Here is a 27,255-nt window from a genome sequence, read left to right on the forward strand (position 1 = left end):
GCGGCACCGTGCATGTCGAAAGAGTCGCCCTGATAAGCCGAAGTGTCTCAGGCATTTGTCTATCAACGAAACGTAAACAATAAAGACTAGGCTACTGTTAGCGGACTGAACTCCACCCTTTGTGAACTTTACCATCAGAGTGGAGCGGCTTTGTGGAATCTTTCTCCGACTACATCGATTCGCCCATGGTCAATACTTGTAAAATGTAAATTATGAAACGCCCCACTTGTACTTATGTCTGTCCTCTGTAGTTGCATACATTTATTTGCTTACTGAAATCTATCACGTTAATTACTGTTTCAATAATAGTTCATTCAAATACAACCACCGCCTGTGTGCTCATTGCTGTTGCTGTAAGACAGGATTCTCCAACTGTCGACTTGGCCCACGAGTGGTTTTATTTGTCCCAAAAGCGTCGAGTGCTTTTAAACACGTGTACAAGGTGGGCGTTCCATAATTTGAATTTCTTGTTAGTATTGACCAATAGGGCGAATTGGTCTAGTCAGAGCTAGATTCCACAAAGCCTGGTCTCGGCTCCACTCTGTTGAAGTTTATCAGACACTTCCTGCACCGTGGAGTTTAGTCCGCTAGGCTACTGTCAGACAGTGTCAGTAGAAAATATACTGTAAAGGCATATCAGTCTGCCACTCAAAACTGCCCCATATATTCTAAACTAGGTTAGTTATTGCCTGTGCTTGCTGGCTGAAGTTCTTCTTGCCTTGTAATGTGTTCATGGTCAGTGTCATGTGACCAAGGACAGGGAAGTTGTCAGCCTGTAATGCTTTCAAATGATGGCGGCTGTGAAGGTTGTCAAGCACAGCTATACAATACAGTGTATCTTGGCTTTTATGTTGCCCATTATTTGCAGCGAGTTAGGAACAGATGGGGCCTGTACAAGGAATGCACTGGACTGTGTCTCCACTGTGGCAAACAACTGAATAACATGCATCTTATTTATTTACATGTCCTCGTGCTATTTCCCCCACTGGCGTTAACCTCAGAGGTAGATCAAGGCCAACAACAGTAATAGTGATGAATAATAGAGGAGGCTACATGAACAGAAAGATAATGATTATTTATGTGTATTCATATAGGTGTAGGCCTACTACAGCACTGTTGTGTTCCTACATATTGGCTAACGTCTTGTTCATACATTGTCATTCTGTATCATGTTGTTTTGGAGTTGGAGGGAATTCATACTTCATAATGTGTCTTTCTCTAAAGCCAACCAGGGTCCAAGCCAGAGGGGTCATCAATGAAGAGTCCACAGTTCCACTTTGACCTGTGGTTCTATCTCACAGTGCAAAACTGGGTACTGGACTTTGGAAGGCCCATTGTAATGGTATGGACAACCTGCTGAGAGATTCCATACCAGGACAGCTTGAAAAGATTTGAGGGTTATCTCCAGGTTGTTCTGGCATTTGGGCTCTCGAGTGGCGCAGCGGTCTAAGGCACTGCATCTCAGTGCTAGAGGTGTCGTTACAGACCCTGGTTCGATTCCATTCACAATCGGCCGTGATTGGGAGTCCCATAGGGCGGCGCACAATTGGCCCAGCGTCATCCGGGTTAGGGGAGGGTTTGGCCGGTGTAGGCCGTCATTTTAAATATGAATTTGTTCTAAACTGACTTGCTTAGTTAAATAAAGGTTAAATTAAAAAATGTAAAATTCTTACTTAGAAACTTCAGTTGGGGTGAAGGATATTTGACATACTTTTTTACATTTGTATCACAAACCATTTTCGAGAAAATCATGATGAACGTGGCCATCTTAGGCTACCTCATATCCCAAAGAGGAATAAGCCTACCACACGGGGTGGAGTGCGTGACTCCACAACAACATCTTGAAGGAAATGATTCATGACACAAATCCATTATGGATTACTTTAGTCAACCATATAAGCTTCATGTGGAGGTGTATTTGAACAGGGACAGCTGTTGCAGCATTTTCAGTCCCTGCCTGTTCAGTGTGTTGTAAGGGCAAGTCCATGTTAACTTTGTGTTGGTCTTTGTCAACGAAGTCATTTAGAGTTAGATTCCATGACTTGTCTTAAAACTGTCAGAACAAATCATAATGAATGACCACGAACAAACATGATTTGTTTGACACTCTAATAGGTTGATGAATGTGTACTTCTATGGTGCACAAACCATACCCTTCATTCTCATGTTTGGCCACGCCATTTTCAACTATTGTAACAAACAAGCTATTTAATACAAAATGTAAGCCCTTTTTTAGACCTATGCCTGCTGTAATGTAGTTTGGTTGAAATTATCCAACCATTATGTAGAAAGTATGTTGAATATAATAATAAACTACATTGATCAATCTGACTGTAATATTATGTGAATAAATACGTCCTGTACATCTCTGGATAAACCTAGTGCAGGTAGCGAGCCTTGAATTACCTCTGAATAGAATTAACATCTAACTTGCACCGTTATAAAATTATTAAGAGACTTGTTACAAATAGCTTATCCTGGCGACCAATGTTCTAGCATTGATTTATTGAGGCAAGCAGATCAGAGATGTCAAGGTGGTATCCAAGCATGTATAGTGTAAAAAAACAACTATCGATAGACATAAATTATAAGCGTATAGTCAATTAATCTGTAGAACGAGGAATCAATTTACTCATTTCAACTAATATCATTTTAGTCACAAAATAATTAACAGAAGAAGAAAAAAAGTGTACATGATACCTTACAGAATACTCAGAGTAAATGACTGTCACCAATAGGCTTAACGTAGTTACACGTGTCTTCAGTTCAGAATCCTCTCTAAAAGAAAAAGCAGTGGGTGATACAGCAGCTTGAGCAAGTTCTCAAAGTATAAGTGAATTCACTGTCAAATTCAAGCAGAAACTCACCCCCAACCTGAATGAACATTTCGTTACACTTTGCTAGCAAAAACAGAAGACAGGAAACACAACCAGATTCTAATCTAAATGATAGGAGCACACCCCTGTGTCGCTCCTTTTGAACTATCCGCAATCCGACGAACAAAATATCACTTTCCCTGTAACAATAAATCCATGCCATTTACAGTACAATAAAACATTAACATTCTTTGCACTTTATGAACTCTTGAAACAATCCAAACATGACAATGTAATTCACACAGTAACATTAATTTAGTCGATTCAAGTTTCACCAGTTTTCCCACCTCTCCTGGCGGCACTGACCCCAGGACTTCCATGGGAACGTCTCTCCCCGGAGAAAACCACAGAGAAGGTGTGCTTGACCTCTGTGATAGCCCACAGATGGTCAGCCATCCAAACAACGTCATAAATCATGATTGAGTCTTCAAGCTGGGCCTCAGCAAGTCGCTAGTCTCGAGTAGAACCTTCTCTCATTCTTCCACTAGAGTAAGACCCTATGATCCGTGAACCGTGCAGTCATACTCCTTAGTGTGTGGAGTAGGGGATTGCCAGGGACCTCACAATACGTTATTATCACCATGCTTAGGTGCCGATACGATATGTATTGCGATTCTCACGATTCTGCTATTTGATACACTATGTCTGCTGTGGAGAGAGAAGAGAGAGCATGGGGAAATGAGTTCTGATCAGTCATTGATATAAAAGAGCTGAAAACATGTTGGCTCACTATTTAAAAAGATGGAGAACAAGCTATAGGATGAGTTTTGGTGAGTTTGATATTTTTTCAAAATCTATCAAAGTATCGATATGATATCGCCCACAATAATATTTTGATATGGAACTATAGATTTTATTTTATAGCCCCTATCACTAGTATCGAGTATGTTTAAGTTCTGAAATTCAATTTGTCACATTAATTTATTCAACATAAAACTCATAAGTACCCTTTTTGATTTTCCTAATTTTACGACATTGGTTGGAACAATATACTCTATAAGTACATCACATTTCCAGAGGTGGTTGTCTGCTAATTTTTAAGTTATGATGCATTTTATTACCACCACCAACACAGTGAATGGGAAAATGGATTCAAATGGAACTCCCTCTGCTGGTGATTTGCTGAATGTGCAATCCTAAAGGAGGGCTATGATTTATTAAAGACCTATGTCTTTAATATATGCTTCATATCTTCTAAAGTACCAGAGAGCCACTCTAGAAATGTGACCTGTTTTAAGAGTATATTGTTCCAAACAATGTCTAAAAATATGCTACATCAAAAAAGGTACTTTGAGATATTAATGTTTTATGTTGAATAAATGAATGTTCAAGACATATTCCATATTTTAGAGCGCACTATAAGGCAGGCCTGGGCAACTCCAGTCCTCTGGGGCCTGATTGGTGTCACACTTTTCCCCAATCCTCTAGAAAACACAGTTGATTTAAACTAATTGCATTCTAAACTGAAGATCATGATTAGTTGATTATTGGAGTCGGGTGTGTTAGCTGGGACTGGGGCAAAAGTGTGCCACCAATCAGGTCCCCGAGGACTGGAGTCGTCCAGGCCTGCTATAAGGAGTACAATGACACTGAGATGTCTGTATCACGTTCTGTTCATGGATCATAGGTTCTTACAGGAGGCACTTTCAACATGACTTTCGAAGAAAAAAACATTGTGATGCAAGTGTAAAAAGCATGTCAATCATACTTCCTTCCAATGAAGTTTCTATGTGAGAATTGCCATAACAATCTGTGACACCCAAAATACTTCCGGGCTGTCCTGGCGTGGAACCACCCTGCTACAATAATATATTTGACTAAATAACAAAGTGTAACAAACAAATAGCCTCGTTATATCAGCATTCAACTCTATGCTATGAATGTAACCCTGTGTTGTATCCATGATTTAATTCAGATCCTTCTCCCTCTGGAGTGGTTCCCCCTGAACAAGCCCAGTGCTGGAGACTACTTTCACATGGCCTACAATGTCATCACGCCATTCCTACTGCTCAAGGTGGGTGACTGTCTGGAACCAGCAAACACAAACTGCAACGCTGGTTGATACCGTTTGTTCACAATCACAGTTGCCCTATAAGAAGCTACAGTGATAATGAAATGTGTCCAAAATAATCGCTTTTCAATATGTAATGAATTAATCTGATTCATTTGTGATGCTCACATGCTATACTAAGTGCGTGTGTGTGCATGCACACTGACTGTACATGCACACCGCAGCAACCAGTGATCCGGGTCAACAGCATCAATGTAACAGTATAACTTTAGTCCGTCCCCTCGCCCCGACCCGGGCGCGAACCAGGGACCCTCTGCACACATCAACAACTGACACCCACGAAGCATCATTACCCATCGCTCCACAAAAGCCGCGGCCCTTGCAGAGCAAGGGGAACCACTACTTCAAGGTTTCAGAGCAAGTGACGTCACCGACTGAAAGGCTGCTAGCGCGCACCACCGCTACCTAGCTAGCCATTTCACATCGGTTACATTTACATGCCTGTTAATGTGTGTGTGTGTTTACATGCCTGTTAATGTGTGTGTGTTTACATGCCTGTTAATGTGTGTGTGCTCTCGTCCCTCTCCGAGCAGCTGATTGAGCGGAGTCCCAGGGCCCTGCCTCGCTCCGCCGTGTACCTGAGCATCATCACCTTTGTGATGGGCGCCAGCATCCACCTGGTGGGCGACTCCATCAACCATCGTCTGCTGCTGAGTGGCTACCAGCTCCACCTGTCTGTCAGAGAGAACCCCATCATCAAAGACCTCAAACCTGCTACACTGGTAGGCTACACCTTTTTATTAGAGAAGATATACTTTGTTAGTCCGTACGGGATGGAAACGTCTTCTGCTTTTCACCCAACTCCTTCTGATACAATATGACCAAATTATGCAAGGTTATAGTTCTGGGTTAACCGAGATGAATGAACGGATGGTGCCTGGTGGAGCTCAAATGTATGCTGTCCCTACAGCTCCTTCTGTTACTGTCCCTAATGCTGTTTTATATCCACCAACAACAGAAATGCTGTTGATGTTGTTTGAACATGTTTCTTATTTTATTTATTTTAGATTGATTCGTTTGAGCTTCTTTATTTTTATGATGAACAACTGGGACATTTGATGTGGTATGTGGTAAACCCTTTTAATGGAATATTCTCTTCTGCTTAACTGTCATAACATGCTATTGGTTGATAATATAACTTAGATTAAAAACTTTTTAAAGTGATTGAAACAATGACTGTTTTTCAAATTGAGTTGCTTTATATATTTTTGCCTGTATATCTAAAAATCAAATCAAATGTTATTGTTCGGGTACACATACGTTGCAGATGTTATTGTCCGGGTACACATACGTTGCAGATGTTATTGTTCGGGTACACATACGTTGCAGATGTTATTGTCCGGGTACACATACGTTGCAGATGTTATTGTCCGGGTACACATACGTTGCAGATGTTATTGTCCGGGTACGCATACGTTGCAGATGTTATTGTCCGGGTACACATACGTTGCAGATGTTATTGTCCGGGTACACATACGTTGCAGATGTTATTGTCCGGGTACACATACGTTGCAGATGTTATTGTCCGGGTACACGTACGTTGCAGATGTTATTGTCCGGGTACACATACGTTGCAGATGTTATTGTCCGGGTACACATACGTTGCAGATGTTATTGTCCGGGTACACATACGTTGCGGATGGTATTGTCCGGGTACACATACGTTGCGGATGGTATTGTCCGGGTACACATACGTTGCGGATGGTATTGTCCGGGTACACATACGTTGCGGATGGTATTGTCCGGGTACACATACGTTGCAGATGTTATTGTTCGGGTACACATACGTTGCAGATGTTATTGTTCGGGTACACATACGTTGCAGATGTTATTGTCCGGGTACGCATACGTTGCAGATGTTATTGTCCGGGTACGCATACGTTGCAGATGTTATTGTCCGGGTACGCATACGTTGCAGATGTTATTGTCCGGGTACACATACGTTGCAGATGTTATTGTCCGGGTACACATACGTTGCAGATGTTATTGTCCGGGTACACGTACGTTGCAGATGTTATTGTCCGGGTACGCATACGTTGCAGATGTTATTGTCCGGGTACACATACGTTGCAGATGTTATTGTCCGGGTACACATACGTTGCAGATGTTATTGTCCGGGTACACGTACGTTGCAGATGTTATTGTCCGGGTACACGTACGTTGCAGATGTTATTGTCCGGGTACACGTACGTTGCAGATGTTATTGTCCGGGTACACATACGTTGCGGATGGTATTGTCCGGGTACACATACGTTGCGGATGGTATTGTCCGGGTACACATACGTTGCGGATGGTATTGTCCGGGTACACATACGTTGCGGATGTTATTGTCCGGGTACACATACGTTGCGGATGTTATTGTCCGGGTACACATACGTTGCAGATGTTATTGTTCGGGTACACGTACGTTGCAGATGTTATTGTTCGGGTACACGTACGATGCAGATGTTATTGTTCGGGTACACATACGTTGCAGATGTTATTGTTCGGGTACACGTACGTTGCAGATGTTATTGTCCGGGTACACGTACGTTGCAGATGTTATTGTCCGGGTACACGTACGTTGCAGATGTTATTGTTCGGGTACACGTACGTTGCAGATGTTATTGTCCGGGTACACGTACGTTGCAGATGTTATTGTCCGGGTACACGTACGTTGCAGATGTTATTGTCCGGGTACACGTACGTTGCAGATGTTATTGTTCGGGTACACGTACGTTGCAGATGTTATTGTCCGGGTACACGTACGTTGCAGATGTTATTGTCCGGGTACACGTACGTTGCAGATGTTATTGTCCGGGTACACGTACGTTGCAGATGTTATTGTTCGGGTACACGTACGTTGCAGATGTTATTGTCCGGGTACACATACGTTGCAGATGTTATTGTTCGGGTACACATACGTTGCAGATGTTATTGTTCGGGTACACGTACGTTGCAGATGTTATTGTCCGGGTTCACATACGTTGCAGATGTTATTGTTCGGGTACACATACGTTGCAGATGTTATTGTCCGGGTACACATACGTTGCAGATGTTATTGTTCGGGTACACGTACGTTGCAGATGTTATTGTCCGGGTTCACATACGTTGCAGATGTTATTGTTCGGGTACACGTACGTTGCAGATGTTATTGTTCGGGTACACATACGTTGCAGATGTTATTGTTCGGGTACGCATACGTTGCAGATGTTATTGTCCGGGTACACATACGTTGCAGATGTTATTGTTCGGGTACACGTACGTTGCAGATGTTATTGTTCGGGTACACGTACGTTGCAGATGTTATTGTCCGGGTACACGTACGTTGCAGATGTTATTGTCCGGGTACACGTACGTTGCAGATGTTATTGTCCGGGTACACGTACGTTGCAGATGTTATTGTCCGGGTACACGTACGTTGCAGATGTTATTGTCCGGGTACACGTACGTTGCAGATGTTATTGTTCGGGTACACGTACGTTGCAAATGTTATTGTCCGGGTACACATACGTTGCAGATGTTATTGTTCGGGTACACATACGTTGCAAATGTTATTGTTCGGGTACACATACGTTGCAAATGTTATTGTTCGGGTACACATACGTTGCAGATGTTATTGTTCGGGTACACATACGTTGCAGATGTTATTGTTCGGGTACACATACGTTGCAAATGTTATTGTCCGGGTACACATACGTTGCAGATGTTATTGTTCGGGTACACATACGTTGCAGATGTTATTGTCCGGGTTCACATACGTTGCAGATGTTATTGTCCGGGTACACATACGTTGCAGATGTTATTGTCCGGGTACACATACGTTGCAGATGTTATTGTTCGGGTACACATACGATGCAGATGTTATTGTTCGGGTACACATACGTTGCAGATGTTATTGTCCGGGTTCACATACGTTGCAGATGTTATTGTCCGGGTACACATACGTTGCGGATGGTATTGTCCGGGTACACATACGTTGCGGATGGTATTGTCCGGGTACACATACGTTGCGGATGTTATTGTTCGGGTACACATACGTTGCAGATGTTATTGTCCGGGTACACATACGTTGCAGATGTTATTGTCCGGGTACACATACGTTGCGGATGGTATTGTCCGGGTACACATACGTTGCGGATGTTCAGTGCAGTAATACCGAACAATACAAAGCAATAAGCAAATGCAAGTCCAAAACATTTCAATAAAGGAATTAAGAAATATTAGAACAAGCAATATCAGAGTCCGGAATATAAATATGTATGTATATGATGGTATGGATAGACAATGACATTATGGACAGAATGTGACTAGAAAAGGTGTGTACAGCAGTAGTTATATAGGATGAGTCTTGACTAGAATACACTATATACAGTATGTAAACATTATTACTGTGACCCGTGTTCAGTATTTGTAATGAGTTTGTAATAAGTTGACATGAACTAGTTTTCAACTGAGTTCTCTCCTTCTCTCTTCCTCCAGGTATATTCCTTTCTTCATCATCCTCTTCCTCTACTTCACTGGCTGCTTTACTCACGTCAAAGAGGAGAAGACAATGCCCCTGTCTGGTTGGCTGCTACTCGGACCCAGTGCCCTCTACTATTGGTCAGTTCCCTCATTACTTCCTTCTTTTGACTTGAGAAAAGATTTACGTATGTAAAACTTTTTTTTAAACTTTTTTTTATTTTTTATTGTTAGACATATAAGACTGTAAAAACACCAGCAATTCACCTCCCAAGTGATTTTAATTTTGGAAATCTGTATAAAGATATATGTGATCGTATACAAATGTGAGCAAGTTTTGAAATTATTGTTTTAGTCATATCTGTTTGGGCTTCTTGCGATCAATTTGCAGTCTACAAATGATTTGTAATTATGTTCCGGCCCTCTGACCATCTGGCCCGCGGCTGAATCTAGTTCATGATCACTGTCTTAGAGGTTTGCTGAATTCTAATTGACAAATGTACTCCATTGTGTGATTTATGTACTCCGATTTGTCGTACTGAAAGTACCTGAAGTATGGGACATTTCACTGTGTGACGCATGGCTCAACTCTAAGTATTTCCTTCTAGAAAGTGAAAGTATCTTGACTGCAGCTCTCACTTCTGCCCCTCTCTCACACCCTCTCAGGTACTTGGTCACAGAGGGTCAGATCTTCCAACTCTTCCTCCTCACCTTCCTAGCTATGGTAGCCACGGTGATCCACCAGCGGCATAAGGGCTCTGTCCCAGACGCCAATGGCCTCTTTCTGTTTGTCAGCTTCTCTGTCACCATGTGCCTGGTGGCCGTGTGGGTGGCCTGGCTGTGGAGCGACCCGGTGCTGCGTAAGAAATACCCCGGTCACCTGTACGTCCCCGAGCCCTGGTCCTACTACACATTACACGTTAAGGACAGCCACTGATAGGAGTGACAACAGGTGAGTGTCCAGTATGATGCTAGTTTGTGTTAGCATGGGTGCCAGTATGATGATGCTAGTTTGTGTTAGCCTGGGAGCCAGTATGATAATACTAGTTTGTGTTAGCCTGGGAGCCAGTATGATAATACTAGTTTGTGTTAGCCTGGGAGCCAGTATGATGCTAGTTTGTGTTAACAATTAGTTACCCAGGTTAGTTTTGCATGGAGTAAGGAAAGTTATTATGAGCCATCCTCCCATCACCAGCCTCCTGTGGAATGGACTAATACTGACTGAATGGATTCCATCAATATCTTGCATTTCTGTAGAATTGACAGGTCTGAAACTTTCCTGCTCCAGATAAATGGTCTATCTGCTCCGCTCCCGAATGTCAGAATGACATCATCAGCAAGCGCCACATGGAGTGTGGATCGAGCACAGTGTTGTGCTGCATTCTGGGACAGGCCCCTCTTTTCTACAGTTGCACCCCACCACTCCCCCAACCCCGTCCACATGACAATGACCATCTTACAGTATGCAATGTTACAGTATTGATTTAAAATAAGCCAAACTTTGAAATGGACTCAAAGAAAGGTCAGTGTTGGATGTACTTGAACATCATTGTATTGATTCAAGTAAGTTGTCTGAACATTTCAATATCAGATATTTTTAGTAATAAATGTTTCTTACTCCACTTTGTGTATATTGTGATTATGAACTTTGAAGACATGCTTAACTGTACTTGCATATACTGTATAACAGACATCATCATCAGGGTTTATGTCTCCTATAGCAGTCTAAGTCATATGTCTCCTATAGCAGATTTACATTTTAGTCATTTAGCCGATGCTCTTACCGTGAGCGACTTACAGTAGTGAGAGCATACATTTTAATATTTTTTTTCTTACTGGTCCCCTATGGGAATCGAACCCACAACCCTGGCACTGCAAGCACCATGCTCTAAGCACCATGCTCTAAGCACCATGCTCTACCAACTGAGCGGAATACAGAGTACACGCCAGATGTAGTGGGGTATACACATACCAAATTATTATATGCTGTGTTAGTACATGGCTGGATTGATATACAGTGACCTCTAGTGGTGATGTTATATATTGCAGCTACCTCAGGAAATGTATATATTATTCAGTGTCATCACTGTCTTGTCATCTGTCCTTTCACTAGACATTAAATGGTATTGAATTGAAATGGGGGAGTTCTATTAGTTGAGCAAGATCAATCATACTTACGCCCACTTTTAATATAGACAAAGTTACTTATCTTACTGAAGAATTAAACTTTTTATTAAACTATTATTTCCATATACTGTAACTTGTCTGCTAATGGCCACGCTGTGTAGTTTAACATATCCTGGTTGTCATATCAGATAATAAGGTAGTGATTAGTATCACAAGTATTTGATAGAAGAGAAAGGGAGAGGATAATATGATACCTTGGATCCACTATCTCAGTTTCCACAGCAACCGGTATTAAATAACATGCACTCTGTGGCGGACTTTGAACTGGCAGGCAGATGGGTGTGGAGACAGGTGAGGTAAGCCAGTTGCATTCCAGGAAGAGAGATCTCTGACTACAGACATGGTAAGAAAAAACAATTGAATTGTTTTGTGTTTCCTAATTTCTGTACATGTTTAGGCCAATTCATGGTGTATTGTGTTTTTCCTCAGGCTAAATTCCTGTCAGGAACTCAGATCAACGGTAAGGTGTGCTATATTGTTTGCTAGCTTTTCTTTTGGTGTGTGGGAGGTCACATGGGACATAAATAATGTCATTATTTTTCAATAAATTGATATTGAACAGTAGAGTAAAATGTTGTGATACAAACTTTGAGAGCAATGTCTTTTTAAAAAGGGCATTTTAGAAAATAATAATCCCAATTGAGGTTAAAAGTATGATTTACTTATTTCTCTACACTTGTGAGACAAGAACATTTTAATTGCCTCCTTGGAGAGGAGAAACATTGTGCACTGTTTTTAGAATGGATTATCATGGTTTGTTTTTTAGTTTCTTTTCACCCAGCACAGTAGTGCATTATTTGCCTGTTTTTCCTCTTTCTGTAGAGTTCAAGGAATGTTTCTCCTTGTACGACAAGAAGCGCAAGGGGAAGATTGAAGCCAAGGACCTGATCACAGTTATGCGCTGTCTGGGGACGAGTCCCACCTTCGGTGAGATCGACCGGCACCTGCAGATCCACAAGATAGGTACGCCATCAAGGGCCCCTCACTCACCCTGGGGGCATCTCACAAGATAGGTACGCCATCAAGGGCCCCTCACTCACCCTGGGGGCATCTCACAAGATAGGTACGCCATCAAGGGCCCCTCAGTGACCCTGGGGGCATCTCACAAGATAGGTACGCCATCAAGGGCCCCTCACTGACCCTGGGGGCATCTCAGTAGTCTAGACTGACTTACCCTGGGGGCATCTCAGTAGTCTAGACTGACTTACCCTGGGGGCATCTCAGTAGGTTAGTGACTTACCCTGGGGGGCATCTCAGTAGTCTAGAGTGACTGACCCTGGGGGGCATCTCAGTAGTCTAGAGTGACTTACCCTGGGGGCATCTCAGTAGTCTAGAGTGACTGACCCTGGGGGCATCTCAGTAGTCTAGAGTGACTTACCCTGGGGGCATCTCAGTAGTCTAGAGTGACTGACCCTGGGGGGCATCTCAGTAGTCTAGAGTGACTGACCCTGGGGGGCATCTCAGTAGTCTAGAGTGACTTACCCTGGGGGGCATCTCAGTAGTCTAGAGTGACTTACCCCTGGGGGCATCTCAGTAGTCTAGAGTGACTTACCCCTGGGGGCATCTCAGTAGTCTAGAGTGACTTACCCCTGGGGGCATCTCAGTAGTCTAGAGTGACTGACCCTGGGGGCATCTCAGTAGTCTAGAGTGACTGACCCTGGGGGCATCTCAGTAGTCTAGAGTGACTTACCCTGGGGGATCTTCAATCCACCGTATCATCACAGCTAGCTAGCTGCAACCGAGTGGCTACTACTGGCTAACACCTCTGTCCCGAAGCAAGCACCAGTTAGCCTTGAGCTAGCCTCGAGCTAGGCCCATCTGCCGGCTAGCTGAAGAGCTAGTGCCACTGCCACTGCCACGAAGCTAGCACCAGTTAGCAAACACTATTCTACAATTCACAACCTCTCTTTCGCCATCGCCATCTGGCTTGGATTCTCTGTCGACACAACCACGTCTGAGCAGACCCCCTCCGTCTGAGCAGACCACCCCCCGGGCTACTAACTTTACACGCCGCGTGCTAGCTTAGTGGAGGCCTCCTCTGCTCCATCTGCGGCTGCCCCCTGGACACTATGATCACTTGGCTACATAGCTGATGCATGCTTGACTGTCCATTAATTCACGGTACTCCATTCTGTTTATTTGTGTCTTATCTGTCGGCTCTGTGCTTTAACTCAGGATCTGTGTGTAGTTAATCCGACCCTCTCTGCCTAGTCATCGCCATTTTTTACCTGTTGTTGCTGTGTCAGACTAGCACCCTGTTATTGCTGCTGTTATCTTACCTGTTGTTTTAGCTAGCTCTCCCAATCAAGACCTGCAATCACTTTATGCCTTATTGTATGTCTCTCTCAAATATCAATATGCCTTGCATACTGTTGTTCAGGCTAGTTTTCATTGTCATTGTTTTGGTTTGCAATGGACCCTGTAGTTCCACTCTCCGTACCTCTGATACCCCCTTTGTCCCACCCCCCACACATGCGGTGACCTCACCCATTGAGACCAGCATGTCCAGAGATACAACCTCTCTTATCATCACCCAGTGCCTGGGCTTGCCTCCGCTGTACCCGCGCCCCTCCATACCCCTGTCTGCACATTATGCCCAGAATCTATTCTACCACGCCCATAAATCTGCTCCTTTTATTCTTTGTCCCCAACGCTCTAGGCGACCAGTTTTGATAGCCTTTAGCCGCACCCTCATCCTACTACTCCTCTGTTCCTCGGGTGATGTGGAGGTAAACCCAGGCCCTGCATGTCCCCAGTCACCCTCATTTGTTGACTTCTGCGATCGAAAAAGCCTTGGCCTCATGCATGTCAACATCAGAAGCCTCCTCCCTAAGTTTGCCTTACTCACCGCTTTAGCACACTCTGCCCAATCCTGATGTCCTTGCCGTGTCCGAATCCTGGCTTAGGAAGGCCACCAAAAATTCTGAGATTTCCATACCCAACTATAACACTTTCCGTCAAGATAGAACTGCCAAAGGGGGAGGAGTTGCAATCTACTGCAGAGATAGCCTGCAAAGTTCTGTCATACTTTCCAGGTCTATGCCCAAACAGTTCGAACTTCTAATTTTAAAAATTAATCTCTCCAGAAATAAGTCTCTCACTGTTGCCGCCTGCTACCGACCCCCCTCAGCTCCCAGCTGTGCCCTGGACACCATCTGTGAATTGATCGCTCCCCATCTAGCTTCAGAGTTTGTTCTGTTAGGTGACCTAAACTGGGATATGCTTAACACCCCGGCAGTCCTACAATCCAAGCTTGATGCCCTCAATCTCACACAAATCATCAAGGAACCCACCAGGTACAACCCTAAATCCGTAAACATGGGCACCCTAATAGACATTATCCTGACCAACCTGCCCTCCAAATACACCTCTGCTGTCTTCAATCAAGATCTCAGCGATCACTGCCTCATTGCCTGTATCCGCCACGGGTCTGCGGTCAAACGACCACCCCTCATCACTGTCAAACGCTCCCTAAAACACTTCTGCGAGCAGGCCTTTCTAATCGACCTGGCCCGGGTACCCTGGAAGGATATTGACCTCATCCCGTCAGTTGAGGATGCCTGGTCATTCTTTAAATGTTACTTCCTCACCATATTAGACAAGCATGCTCCGTTCAAAAAATGCAGAACCAAGAACAGATATAGCCCTTGGTTCACTCCAGACCTGACTGCCCTCGACCAGCACAAAAACATCCTGTGGCGAACTGCAATAGCATCGAAGAGCCCCCGCGATATGCAACTGTTCAGGGAAGTCAGGAACCAATACACGCAGTCAGTCAGGAAAGCAAAGGCCAGCTTTTTCAAGCAGAAATTCGCATCCTGTAGCTCTAACTCCAAAAAGTTCTGGGATACTGTAAAGTCCATGGAGAACAAGAGCACCTCCTCCCAGCTGCCCACTGCACTGAGGCTAGGTAACACGGTCACCACCGATAAATCCGTGATAATCGAAGACTTCAACAAGCATTTCTCAATGGCTGGCCATGCCTTCTTCCTGGCGACTCCAACCTTGGCCAACAGCCCCGCCCCCCCCGCTGCTACTCGCCCAAGCCTCCCCAGCTTCTCCTTTACCCAAATCCAGATAGCAGATGTTCTGAAAGAGCTGGAAAACCTGGACCCATACAAATCAGCTGGGCTTGACAATCTGGACCCCCTATTTCTGAAACTGTCCGCCGCCATTGTCGCACCCCCTATTACCAGCCTGTTCAACCTCTCCTTCGTATCATCTGAGATCCCCAAGGATTGGAAAGCTGCCGCGGTCATCCCCCTCTTCAAAGGGGGAGACACCCTGGACCCAAACTGTTACAGACCTATATCCATCCTGCCCTGCCTATCTAAGGTCTTCGAAAGCCAAGTCAACAAACAGATCACTGACCATCTCGAATCCCACCGTACCTTCTCCGCTGTGCAATCCGGTTTCCGAGCCGGTCACGGATGCACCTCAGCCACGCTCAAGGTACTAAACGACATCATAACCGCCATCGATAAAAGACATTACTGTGCAGCCGTCTTCATCGACCTGGCCAAGGCTTTCGACTCTGTCAATCACCATATTCTTATCGGCCGACTCAGTAGCCTCGGTTTTTCTAATGACTGCCTTGCCTGGTTCACCAACTACTTTGCAGACAGAGTTCAGTGTGTCAAATCGGAGGGCATGTTGTCCGGTCCTCTGGCAGTCTCTATGGGGGTACCACAGGGTTCAATTCTCGGGCCGACTCTTTTCTCTGTATACATCAATGATATTGCTCTTGCTGCGGGCGATTCCCTGATCCACCTCTACGCAGACGACACCATTCTATATACTTCCGGCCCTTCCTTGGACACTGTGCTATCTAACCTCCAAACGAGCTTCAATGCCATACAACACTCCTTCCGTGGCCTCCAACTGCTCTTAAACGCTAGTAAAACCAAATGCATGCTTTTCAACCGTTCGCTGCCTGCACCCGCACGCCCGACTAGCATCACCACCCTGGACGGTTCCGACCTAGAATATGTGGACATCTATAAGTACCTAGGTGTCTGGCTAGACTGCAAACTCTCCTTCCAGACTCATATCAAACATCTCCAATCCAAAATCAAATCAAGAATCGGCTTTCTATTCCGCAACAAAGCCTCCTTCACTCACGCCGCCAAACTTACCCTAGTAAAACTGACTATCCTGCCGATCCTCGACTTCGGCGATGTCATCTACAAAATAGCTTCCAACACTCTACTCAGCAAACTGGATGCAGTTTATCACAGTGCCATTCGTTTTGTTACTAAAGCACCTTATACGACCCACCACTGCGACCTGTATGCCCTAGTCGGCTGGCCCTCGCTACATGTTCGTCGTCAGACCCACTGGCTCCAGGTCATCTACAAGGCTATGCTAGGTAAAGTGCCGCCTTATCTCAGTTCACTGGTCACGATGGCTACACCCACCCGCAGCACGCGCTCCAGCAGGTGTATCTCACTGATCATCCCTAAAGCTAAAACCTCATTTGGACGCCTTTCCTTCCAGTTCTCTGCTGCCTGCGACTGGAACGAATTGCAAAAATCTCTGAATTTGGAGACTTTTATCTCCCTCAACAACTTTAAAAATCTGCTATCCGAGCAGCTAACCGATCGCTGCAGCTGTACATAGTCCATCTGTAAACTACCCACCCAATTTACCTACCTCACCCCCCATACTGCTTTTATTTATTTACTTTTCTGCTCTTTTGCACACCAGTACCAATATCTCTTCTTGCACATGATCATCTGATGATTTATCACTCCAGTGTTAATCTGCTAAATTGTAATTATTCGATTTATTGCCTACCTCATGCCTTTTGCACACATTGTATATAGATTCTCTTTTTTTTCTACCATGTTATTGACTTGTTTATTGTTTATTGTTTACTTTATTGTTGTCTGTTCACACTGCTATGCTTTATCTTGGCCAGGTCGCAGTTGCAAATGAGAACTTGTTCTCAACTAGCCTACCTGGTTAAATAAAGGTGAAATAAAAAAATAAAATAAAAAATAAATCTCAGTAGTCTAGACTGACTTACCCTGGGGGCATCTCAGTAGGTTAGTGACTTACCCTGGGGGGCATCTCAGTAGTCTAGAGTGACTGACCCTGGGGGGCATCTCAGTAGTCTAGAGTGACTTACCCTGGGGGGCATCTCAGTAGTCTAGAGTGACTTACCCCTGGGGGGCATCTCAGTAGTCTAGAGTGACTTACCCCTGGGGGCATCTCAGTAGTCTAGAGTGACTTACCCCTGGGGGCATCTCAGTAGTCTAGAGTGACTGACCCTGGGGGCATCTCAGTAGTCTAGAGTGACTGACCCTGGGGGCATCTCAGTAGTCTAGAGTGACTGACCCTGGGGGCATCTCAGTAGTCTAGAGTGACTGACCCTGGGGGGCATCTCAGTAGTCTAGAGTGACTGACCCTGGGGGGCATCTCAGTAGTCTAGAGTGACTGACCCTGGGGGGCATCTCAGTAGTCTAGAGTGACTTACCCTGGGGGGCATCTCAGTAGTCTAGAGTGACTTACCCCTGGGGGCATCTCAGTAGTCTAGAGTGACTTACCCCTGGGGGCATCTCAGTAGTCTAGAGTGACTGACCCTGGGGGCATCTCAGTAGTCTAGAGTGACTGACCCTGGGGGCATCTCAGTAGTCTAGAGTGACTTACCCTGGGGGCATCTCAGTAGTCTAGAGTGACTGACCCTGGGGGGCATCTCAGTAGTCTAGAGTGACTGACCCTGGGGGGCATCTCAGTAGTCTAGAGTGACTGACCCTGGGGTGCATCTCAGTAGTCTAGAGTGACTGACCCTGGGGGGCATCTCAGTAGTCTAGAGTGACTGACCCTGGGGGGCATCTCAGTAGTCTAGAGTGACTGACCCTGGGGGGCATCTCAGTAGTCTAGAGTGACTTACCCCTGGGTGCATCTCAGTAGTCTAGATTGACTTACCCTGGGGGCATCTCAGTAGTCTAGAGTGACTGACCTGACCCTGGGGGGCATCTCAGTAGTCTAGAGTGACTTACCCTGGGGGCATCTCAGTAGTCTAGAGTGACTTACCTTGGGTGCATCTCAGAAGTCTAGAGTGACTGACCCTGGGGGCATCTCAGTAGTGTAGAGTGACTGACCCTGGGGGCATCTCAGAAGTCTAGAGTGACTTACCCTGGGGGGCATCTCAGTAGTTTAGTGACTTACTCTGGGGTCATCTCAGCAGTCAGACTAGTGAAAATGATGGTCAGTAAAGAAAATTGTAAGCTCGTCTCTCAATTCAAGAAAACGTGTCAATACTATGCCCGTTGATAACCAGCGCACTTCTGTATGTTGTAAAAGCCTCATAGGGCAAGAGTTGAGTACCCCTGGTAGAGAGTGACTTACCCTGGGGGGAATGTCAATAGTCTACAGCAAGTCTCTCCAACCCTGTTTCTAGAGAGCTACCTTCCTGTAGGTTTTCACACCAAACCTAATCTAGCGCACCTGATTCTAATAATTAGCTAGTTAATAAGCTGAATCAGGTTAGTTACAACTGGTGTTGGAGTGAAGGGTTGCTCTCCAGGAACAGGGTTGGGAGAGCCCTGGTCTAGAGTGACTTACCCTGGGGGCATCTCAGTAGTCTATAGCAGGGGTATTCAACTCTTACCCTACGAGGTCCGGAGCCTGATGGTTTTCTGTTCTACCTGATCATTAATTGCGCCCACCTGGTGTTCCAGGTCTAAATCAGTCCCTGATTAAATGGGAATGATGAAACAACACAGTGGAACTGGTTGAGTTTGAGGGTTCTAAAGGGACTTCCTCTCCTTCACCTGCTTTACCACAGCATGTTTAAAGGTCTGCAGATGAAGGGAACAAGCAGGGAAGTGGAAGACATTAGAATATTGAGGCGGCTCTAGACACCTGTTGATCTAGCCATACTGTTTATGAATCGTAGTGAGGTTTTGGCTGTAAATTATTTAGTAGGCAGGCAACCTGCTACTTGGGGGATGGGTAGAGGGAGAAGTTGTCACAGTGAGTGTAACCTACACGTTAGCTGAAATCTGTCCCAAGCTTGTTCCAATTACATTTATTACATTAAAAAAATATTTATCTTCTCTCAGCTCTTCATAATTGCTGCACTGAACTTTTTAACCTGAGGGAAGTACTAAGAAATATTAAAACCAATTAACTGATTTGGTAATGTGAAAATGGCTTTGGTTAGAACACGTTTGACGCAACAGAATTTTTTTCCATCAATCCCCAACTTCCCGATTTACAATATTGAACTGAATGTTTTTCTGAGAGTCAAAAAGTTTGTCTGCTCTGTTACTCTGAACTTTATGCCCTTTTGCAGTTCATTATTTTACACATTTAAACAGACAGCCCAATTCTGATCTTTTTTCACTGTTTCACTTTTACCAATCAGATCAGCGCTTAAAAAGATCTGATGTGATTGGTCAAAAGATCAATTTGTGTAAAACATTTCAGAATTGGGCTGCCTGTGTAAATGAAGCTATATTGACACACTCTACTACCCTAACAAGTTATTTTATTGAAGAAGTAAGGAATAATCAACAATGCTCAGTACAGTTGTATGAATATATACCACAACTCGGCCATGTAGCAGATAACCAGTCACTTTAACAGCAGCATTTAGGCCTATTTTGGATCAATGGTGCCCTTTGCAGGTGATTAGTTCTATGAATATCCTTCCTTCTCCAGATAAGAAGGGCGAGCTAGACTTCTCCACCTTCCTGACCATGATGCACCGGCAGATCCAGCAGGAGGACCCCAAGGCGGAGATCCTGGAGGCCATGAGGATGACGGACAAGCAGAAGAAGGGCTACATCCTGGCCTCGGAGCTCCGGGCCAAGCTCACCAAGCTAGGAGAGAAGCTCACTGATAAAGAAGGTAGCCTACAATGTGTTTCTATCCCTAGGGGTTTTATCTGACATGGATTAAGACCGGACTAGATATCATGCCTAATGGAGCCTCTATTGAAAATGCTGTTTAATGCAGGAGCAGTAGGGAGGCTTAATCTGGGTCCGGGAACCTGGCCCTGAAAGTGCAGCTCAACAGTCTGAATTGGCTCCTTGTTAAAATCTCTTATAGATCATCTGCACTGATCTGAACACATGGTAGAGGTAAAAATAATCAAATATAACTGGTATACCTTTACCTGGTATTAGTTTATCAGTTCAGCTCTTTTAACCCTTTACACTTGTACCTGTATACGGGTTGAAAATGTCAGATTTGGACAGTGATAAACACCTAAATTGGAACTCAGTGTCTGTACAGTAACATACTATACATGACGTCAGAGCTCAGGCTCTGTGCTTCACAGCTCTGTCTGGGTTTTGACTGACAGCCGATCTGAACTTGAGCACTGCAGCGACAAGAAGTTGCCCCCATCCCTCCAGCTAATTGGGAAACTTTTTAAAATGTTTTGTCTGCGTGAGGGAAACATTGTAAATTAAGAGGACTCTATGTATTTTGAAAGATGAAACGTTGAGGATTATAATAAATACTGCTTTGACGTCATACAAGCAAGCCTAACACCGGTGAGTCCAAATGTGCACTTCACATTTCCATGTCATAAATCTAATTTCATATACAGTGTTTATGATCACCATGTTTGATGTATAGTTACAAGAAGACATGGCGTCATACCCTGGTTTATTTTGAACAGAATGAGCCTGTCTGTCTACAGTGAAGAACATTTGCCTTGGCACACGCACCTGAATGCACTCATGATGCCTTTCTATAGACTGGTTTGGTTGTTTAGCAACAACCGCGCAACTATGGGGTTGGCTTAGATTGTTGAAACGGCAAATATATTTGTATTTATTGAAAACACAAATACATTTGCACAATGAGCACTTGTCTCTCAAATACATTATTACAGTTGTTGGTTAGCTATCTAGCAAATGTTTGCCATATTAGCAGAGATGTGACATCTGTCCAAACACCTCAAAACAAGACATGACAGTTGAAGCCTTTTCTTTGAGTCATAAAAGTGCTTTGACATTTCTTAGGAAATGTGCCCACTTTGGAGAGGTGTGTGGCCACTTAGACAGCAGTTACACCTCTCTCTCCTCTTATTGTTCTGTCTTATGTTGCAACTACAACACATTTTACAGGAATATTATCATGTTACTGAATGTATCCAGAGTATTTTCACATTTCGTTATCAACAAATGTGGCAAAAAAGTACATAAAATGTCAAATGCACATAAAATCAAGTGCTTGGATTCAGACTTGTCAGGTAAACTGTTGTCCTCACCTCTTGGTCTAATAATCTCTAAACTGTTCCCTTTCAATTGCTACCATGGTTATGCATATGCTTTTCATATTTCTTCTGTAAGAAACATTTCAAGGTAGCCCTATCCAGTTCGATCCCAGGCTGTGTCACAGCCGGATGTGACCGGGAGCCCCATGTTGCGGCGCACAATTCAGCATCGTCCGGGTTAGGGGAGGGTTTGGCCGGAGGGGGATTTCCTTGTCTCATTGTGCTCTAGCGACTCCTTGTGGCGGGTGCCGGGCTCTGACACATTGGAGCGACTGGCTTCCGGGTTAAGCAAGCAGTGTGTCAAGAAGCAGTCATGTTTCGGAGGACGCATGGCTCTCGAGGTTCGCCTCTCCCGAGTCCGTTGGGGAGTTGCAGCGATGAGACAAGATCATAACTACCAATTGGATATCACGAAATTGGGGATAAAAAAGGGGGTAAAAAAAAATACAAAAATAATGTAGCCCTATCCATAGGCCAATTTACAGGAGTGTAAAGGGTTAAATAAGTGCAGAAACAAGGCCACTTTAGACTGTTGTGATGCACCAAGTGGCTCCAAGAGACCCTATGGAAATACACATGCAGATGAGAGCTTCCCCACTGTGGCTCCAAGAGACCCTATGGAAATACACATGCAGATGAGAGCTTCCCCACTGTTGCTCCAAGAGACCCTATAGAAATACACATGCAGATGAGAGCTTCCCCACTGTGGCTCCAAGAGACCCTATAGAAATACACATGCAGATGAGAGCTTCCCCACTGTGGCTCCAAGAGACCCTATAGAAATACACATGCAGATGAGAGCTTCCCCACTGTGGCTCCAAGAGACCCTATAGAAATACACATGCAGATGAGAGCTTCCCCACTGTGGCTCCAAGAGACCCTATAGAAATACACATGCAGATGAGAGCTTCCCCACTGTGGCTCCAAGAGACCCTATAGAAATACACATGCAGATGGGAGCTTCCTCACTGGGCACACACTGGTTGAATCAACGTTATTTCCACGTCATTTCAATGAAATTGAATTGATGTCTGTCCCAGTGGGTCAAGTCATCCTCATTCTGCAGGCTCAAGTTTTGTCTAATCTTGATTATTGTCCAGTCGTGTGGTCCAGTGCAGCAAGGAAAGACCTAGTTAAGCTGCAGCTGGCCCAGAACGGAGCGGCACGTTTTGCTCTTAATTGTAATCAGAGGGCTGATATAAATACTACTCTTGCCAGTCTCTCTTGGCCAAGAGTTGAGGAGAGACTGACTGCATCACTTCTTCTTTTGATAAGAAACATTCATGTGTTGATAATCCCTAATTGTTTGCATAGTCAACTTACACACAGCTCTGACACACACACTTACCCCACCAGACATGCCATCATAGTTCCCAAATCCAGAACAAATTCAAGAAAACGTTCAGTATTATATAGAGCCCTTATTGCATGGAACTTCCTTCCATCTCAAATAAACAGCAAACCTTAAAAAACAGATAAAGCAACACCTCACGGCACAACGCCTCTCTCCTATTTGACCTGGATAGTTTGTGTGTATGCATTGATATGTAGGCTACGTGTGCCTTTTTAAAAATGTATATAGTTCTGTTCTTGTCTAATGATGTTCTGTATTATGTAATTCTGTATTATGTTCCATGTTTTGTGTGGACCCCAGGAAGAGTAGCTGCTGCTTTTGCATCATATAATGGGGATCCTAATAAAATAGCAAATGTGTCAACACATACATGAACTGATTCTTGTGTAAATTTGCAAATTATAAAACACATCATTTGAATGGAGTAAATTTTTTAAAGTTTCTACCTGCTAACATACTTGTTGTTGGTCCCAGATCAGCGAATTAACATGAAGTTATTTCCCCTCTAAACTTTGCAGTGGACGAGCTGTTCAGAGAAGCCAACGTGAAGTCTAATGGCAAGGTGCACTATGAGGAGTTCACCAGGATGGTGACACTACCGTCAGTGGATTACTGAGGGACAGGACAGGAGGAGATGACGACCTTTATGACAGGGAAGCATGGTCATGGAAGTGACCTGGTTATGCTGCACTGAGCATTACCCAACCATCTGCATGCACTGAGCATTACCCAACCACCTGCATGCACTGAGCATTACCCAACCACCTGCATGCACTTAATTTATTGATCATCTAGGTTTGTGTCTATTGTACGCTACTTTCTATCATTTATACTAGTGCATTTGATTAATTAAATTGATCTTTTTTTTTTTTTATTGAGGGTTTTTATTTGACTTGCTGCAGGAAGAGTAGCTGCTGCATGTGCGATATGTAATGGACATTAAAATAAACAAAATCAACTAAAATATCCCTTTTGAGTTTTAAACAGTTTGTTGAACTTGTGTTCTAGGTGTAGGATTTTATAAATGTAGTTTACATGATGCAGTCATCCAAGCTCTTTCAGCCATACCATTGAACTAAAAAGTGTTTTGTTGTTGTTTGTTCCTCCCACAATATTCTTTACAATAACAATTTAAGTCAATATTTACATGTCATAATAACCTAATTATTCAACATCATTAGTAGGAATATATATATTTTTAAATACTAGATATGTAGGAAGGACTGAATTCTTTGCACACACACTGGGCATTTTGTCAAGTGTGCAACTGCAGCCTGCAATTCGAGGTGAATTATTTGTGTACACACCATGCATTTTGGGCGTAAATTACGCATGTCAAAGGAATTCTCTGCCTAATGTATTGTCAGTAAGCATATATTATTTTTCCAAGAATGTAATGCCATTTTAAGTCCTCCAATATTGCTAATCCATTATTAATGAGTGCAGGGGGGCAGGAAGAATATGTGGAGAATATACATGGAACTGACAAAATGAAGGAAACCCTTGAGTAAATGAGGGATACCAAAGTATATTGAAAGCAGATGCTTCCACACAGGTGTGGTTCCTGAGCAATTAAAACATCCCATCATGCTTAGGGTCACGTATAAAATTGCCCAGTTGTCTGTTATTTTGGCTACCATGGCTAGAAGAGATCTCTGTGACTTTGAAAGAGGGGTCTCAAAGGAACACAGCATGTTTAGAAAAACATTAGAGAATGTGTGTCACTAGATCTCAACCCAATTGAACACTAAATGGGAGATTCTGGAGCGATGCCTGAGACAGTGTTTTCCACCACCATCAACAAAACACCAATATGGAATTTCTGGTGGAAGAATGGTGTTGCATCCCTCCAATAGAGTTCCAGGCTGGTAGACTCTGACAAGACACATTGAAGCTGTTCTGGCGGGCACGTGGTTGCCCAATGCCCTATTAAAACACTTGTTGGTGTTTCCTTTATTTTGGCAGTTACCTGTACATGTCTCCATTTCATCATGACCCAGCACCCAGCGTTTCCCAAACTTGTTCCTGGGGGACTCCAAGGGATGCACATTTTGGTTTTTGCCCCCTAGCACTACACAGCTGATTCAAATAACCATAGCTTGATGATGAGTTGATTATTTGAATCTGTCGTGCTAAAGCAAAAACCTAAATGTTGTCCCGAGGACCGAGTTTGGGAAACGCTTCACCACACCTACCAAACGTAATAGTTTTATTTTGATTTAACCAAGTAAGACCCATTGAGGTTAGAAACCTCTTGCCAGGGTGACCTGGCACGACGGCAAAACGGAAATAGCAGCGTGTACATAACATGTTTCAAAAAATACAAATACATCAAAAATATTAAACTGTAGCTATCAAAAACATTGTCTTAAAAACCGGGAAGAACACTTAACTCCCCAAACTTGAATATCTTTTGAAGCATGTTCCAGGATGAAGGGGAATTCTGGGGGGAAAAATCTTGTTTCCCCATATCAGTTCTAGACTTAGGAACAGACAAGGACGGCAGCGACTGAACGAAGACTGTATTGAGTGACTGATCTGGTCAGGAAGGAACAGAGACGCTGCCTTATCAATGCTTTCTATTTACACACAAGTGTACCCGTGTGTTTGCACCGTGGAGAGAGAGGTCCATTGCACCAGGGCATACAAATCACAGTGATGGGTGAGAGAAGTATCTGGTGTTGGTGATACGTCTTAAAAGCACCATGATACACTGTGTCCAGAGTTAAGGTACTTGCTGAGGTCTGCATATAGGCAATATAATCCAGCACCGATAACAAAGTGCTTTGAACAAGATCCTTTCTGACTAACATTGAAAAACAAGTTTTGTTCCCAAAATAAAAACCCAATTTCAACGTCAGTTCTCTGGTGATCAATGTGCTATTTAAAATGCAGCTTTTCTTCTAACCAATTCCCAAGATGCTTATAGGTGACCTTATCAGTTTGCTGACTTTTTAGAGTTAAAATCTGCAAGTGACTCCATGTGTCTACTTTCAAAGAGAAAACCATAAATGTAGCTTTCCTTGCATTAAGCACAAGTTTCAATTCGAACAGCATCAAAAGCCAACTGTAAATCCTGAAAAGCCTTCAAGATGTACTAGAATAAATAATTGTGTCATCAGCATACAGTCTTCGCTGTATCATGTATATGCATTGTAAAAAGGATCAGACCTCAAATTGAGCCCTGGGGAAATGCTTTCATAAGCCTTTGAAACTCAGATGCAATACCCTCTGTGCTACACACTGCATTCTGTCAGAAAGGTGGTTCTGGAACCAATCCAATGCTTCAACACTTAAATCCACCTTTTTTGGGGCAGGGAATGGTCAACAAAGGCCTTTGATAAGTCAATAAAAAGTGAAACACCGTGATGTTTCTTGTCCTGAGCATCTAGAATATCACCTACAACCTTAGTTACTGCAGTAATTGTACTATGCTTGGCTCTAAAACCCGACTGGAATTGAGATCAAATGAGTTATTATACAGAAAGTCTTTCAGTTGTGAGTTCAACCAGGTTTTCCAAAGATGTTTCCAGTACAGACAGTTTACAAACGGGACTATAGTTATCCAACGTTATCCAATGGACCCGCACAACACATTGCCTGAATACATCAATCGACCAAGATGTAAAAGGGTGACGTAAACTGCTTTCCAGACTTTTGTAATCACTCGCCAATGAAAGATTGAATATATGCGTGAGAGGGACAGCAAAGATCTCTGCACCAATTTTGGGAAAATAAGGGTTAAATTGGTCCGGGCCGGCCGCTTTCTTAATATTAATATATTTGAGTATCATTACAATTTCTGAAAGTGTAATCTCGGTCAAATGAAGTAGATAACCTTAGGCCGGATTCCGGAGTTGTCAACCTTCTCAAACTCTCTATATGAACGAAGAAAATAGACATGCAAATATGCTTATCTTTATTTATAATGTACTGTCTACTTGCAATCCATTATAGCGTCGCAGTTACAGCACAGCTTGTGCGGCCTTACGCATGAAGTAATCTCCAATAACGCATTGAATATCTTCAATCGACCATTTCTCGACATCTAATGAGTTTTAGTAATTGGTATCTAGCGTTTTCGAAT

At 43.7% G+C, this 27,255-nt stretch overlaps 2 protein-coding genes across 4 annotated transcripts; both read left to right on the forward strand.

The window, feature by feature from the left end:
* Nucleotides 1-1,228: 1,228 nt before the first annotated feature.
* On the forward strand, nt 1,229-11,012 carry LOC139575604 (ceroid-lipofuscinosis neuronal protein 6 homolog). Of its 2 annotated transcripts, none has more exons than XM_071400741.1 (7): nt 1,229-1,342; nt 4,792-4,890; nt 5,481-5,669; nt 5,955-6,010; nt 9,409-9,531; nt 10,057-10,342; nt 10,648-11,012. In XM_071400741.1, exons 1-6 carry the CDS (start codon nt 1,256-1,258, stop codon nt 10,325-10,327), a joined length of 825 nt encoding a protein of 274 aa, XP_071256842.1. In that variant the 5' UTR covers nt 1,229-1,255; the 3' UTR covers nt 10,328-10,342; nt 10,648-11,012. The 2 variants fall into 2 exon arrangements, with proteins under 2 accessions (XP_071256842.1, XP_071256843.1); XM_071400742.1 differs by having other exon boundaries at nt 10,679-11,012.
* Nucleotides 11,013-11,526: 514 nt separating this feature from the next.
* LOC139575606 (calmodulin-like protein 4) lies at nt 11,527-24,134 on the forward strand. 2 transcript variants are annotated; one of them, XM_071400744.1, is made up of 5 exons: nt 11,527-11,920; nt 12,007-12,037; nt 12,400-12,540; nt 20,248-20,436; nt 23,687-24,134. In XM_071400744.1, the coding sequence occupies exons 1-5, from the start codon at nt 11,918-11,920 to the stop codon at nt 23,782-23,784; spliced, it is 462 nt and encodes a 153-aa protein (XP_071256845.1). In that variant the 5' UTR covers nt 11,527-11,917; the 3' UTR covers nt 23,785-24,134. The 2 variants fall into 2 exon arrangements, with proteins under 2 accessions (XP_071256845.1, XP_071256844.1); XM_071400743.1 differs by having other exon boundaries at nt 11,527-12,037.
* Nucleotides 24,135-27,255: the final 3,121 nt, after the last annotated feature.

Source organism: Salvelinus alpinus, chromosome 5 (genome assembly GCF_045679555.1).
Source record: "Salvelinus alpinus chromosome 5, SLU_Salpinus.1, whole genome shotgun sequence".
Classification (NCBI taxonomy): domain Eukaryota; kingdom Metazoa; phylum Chordata; class Actinopteri; order Salmoniformes; family Salmonidae; genus Salvelinus; species Salvelinus alpinus.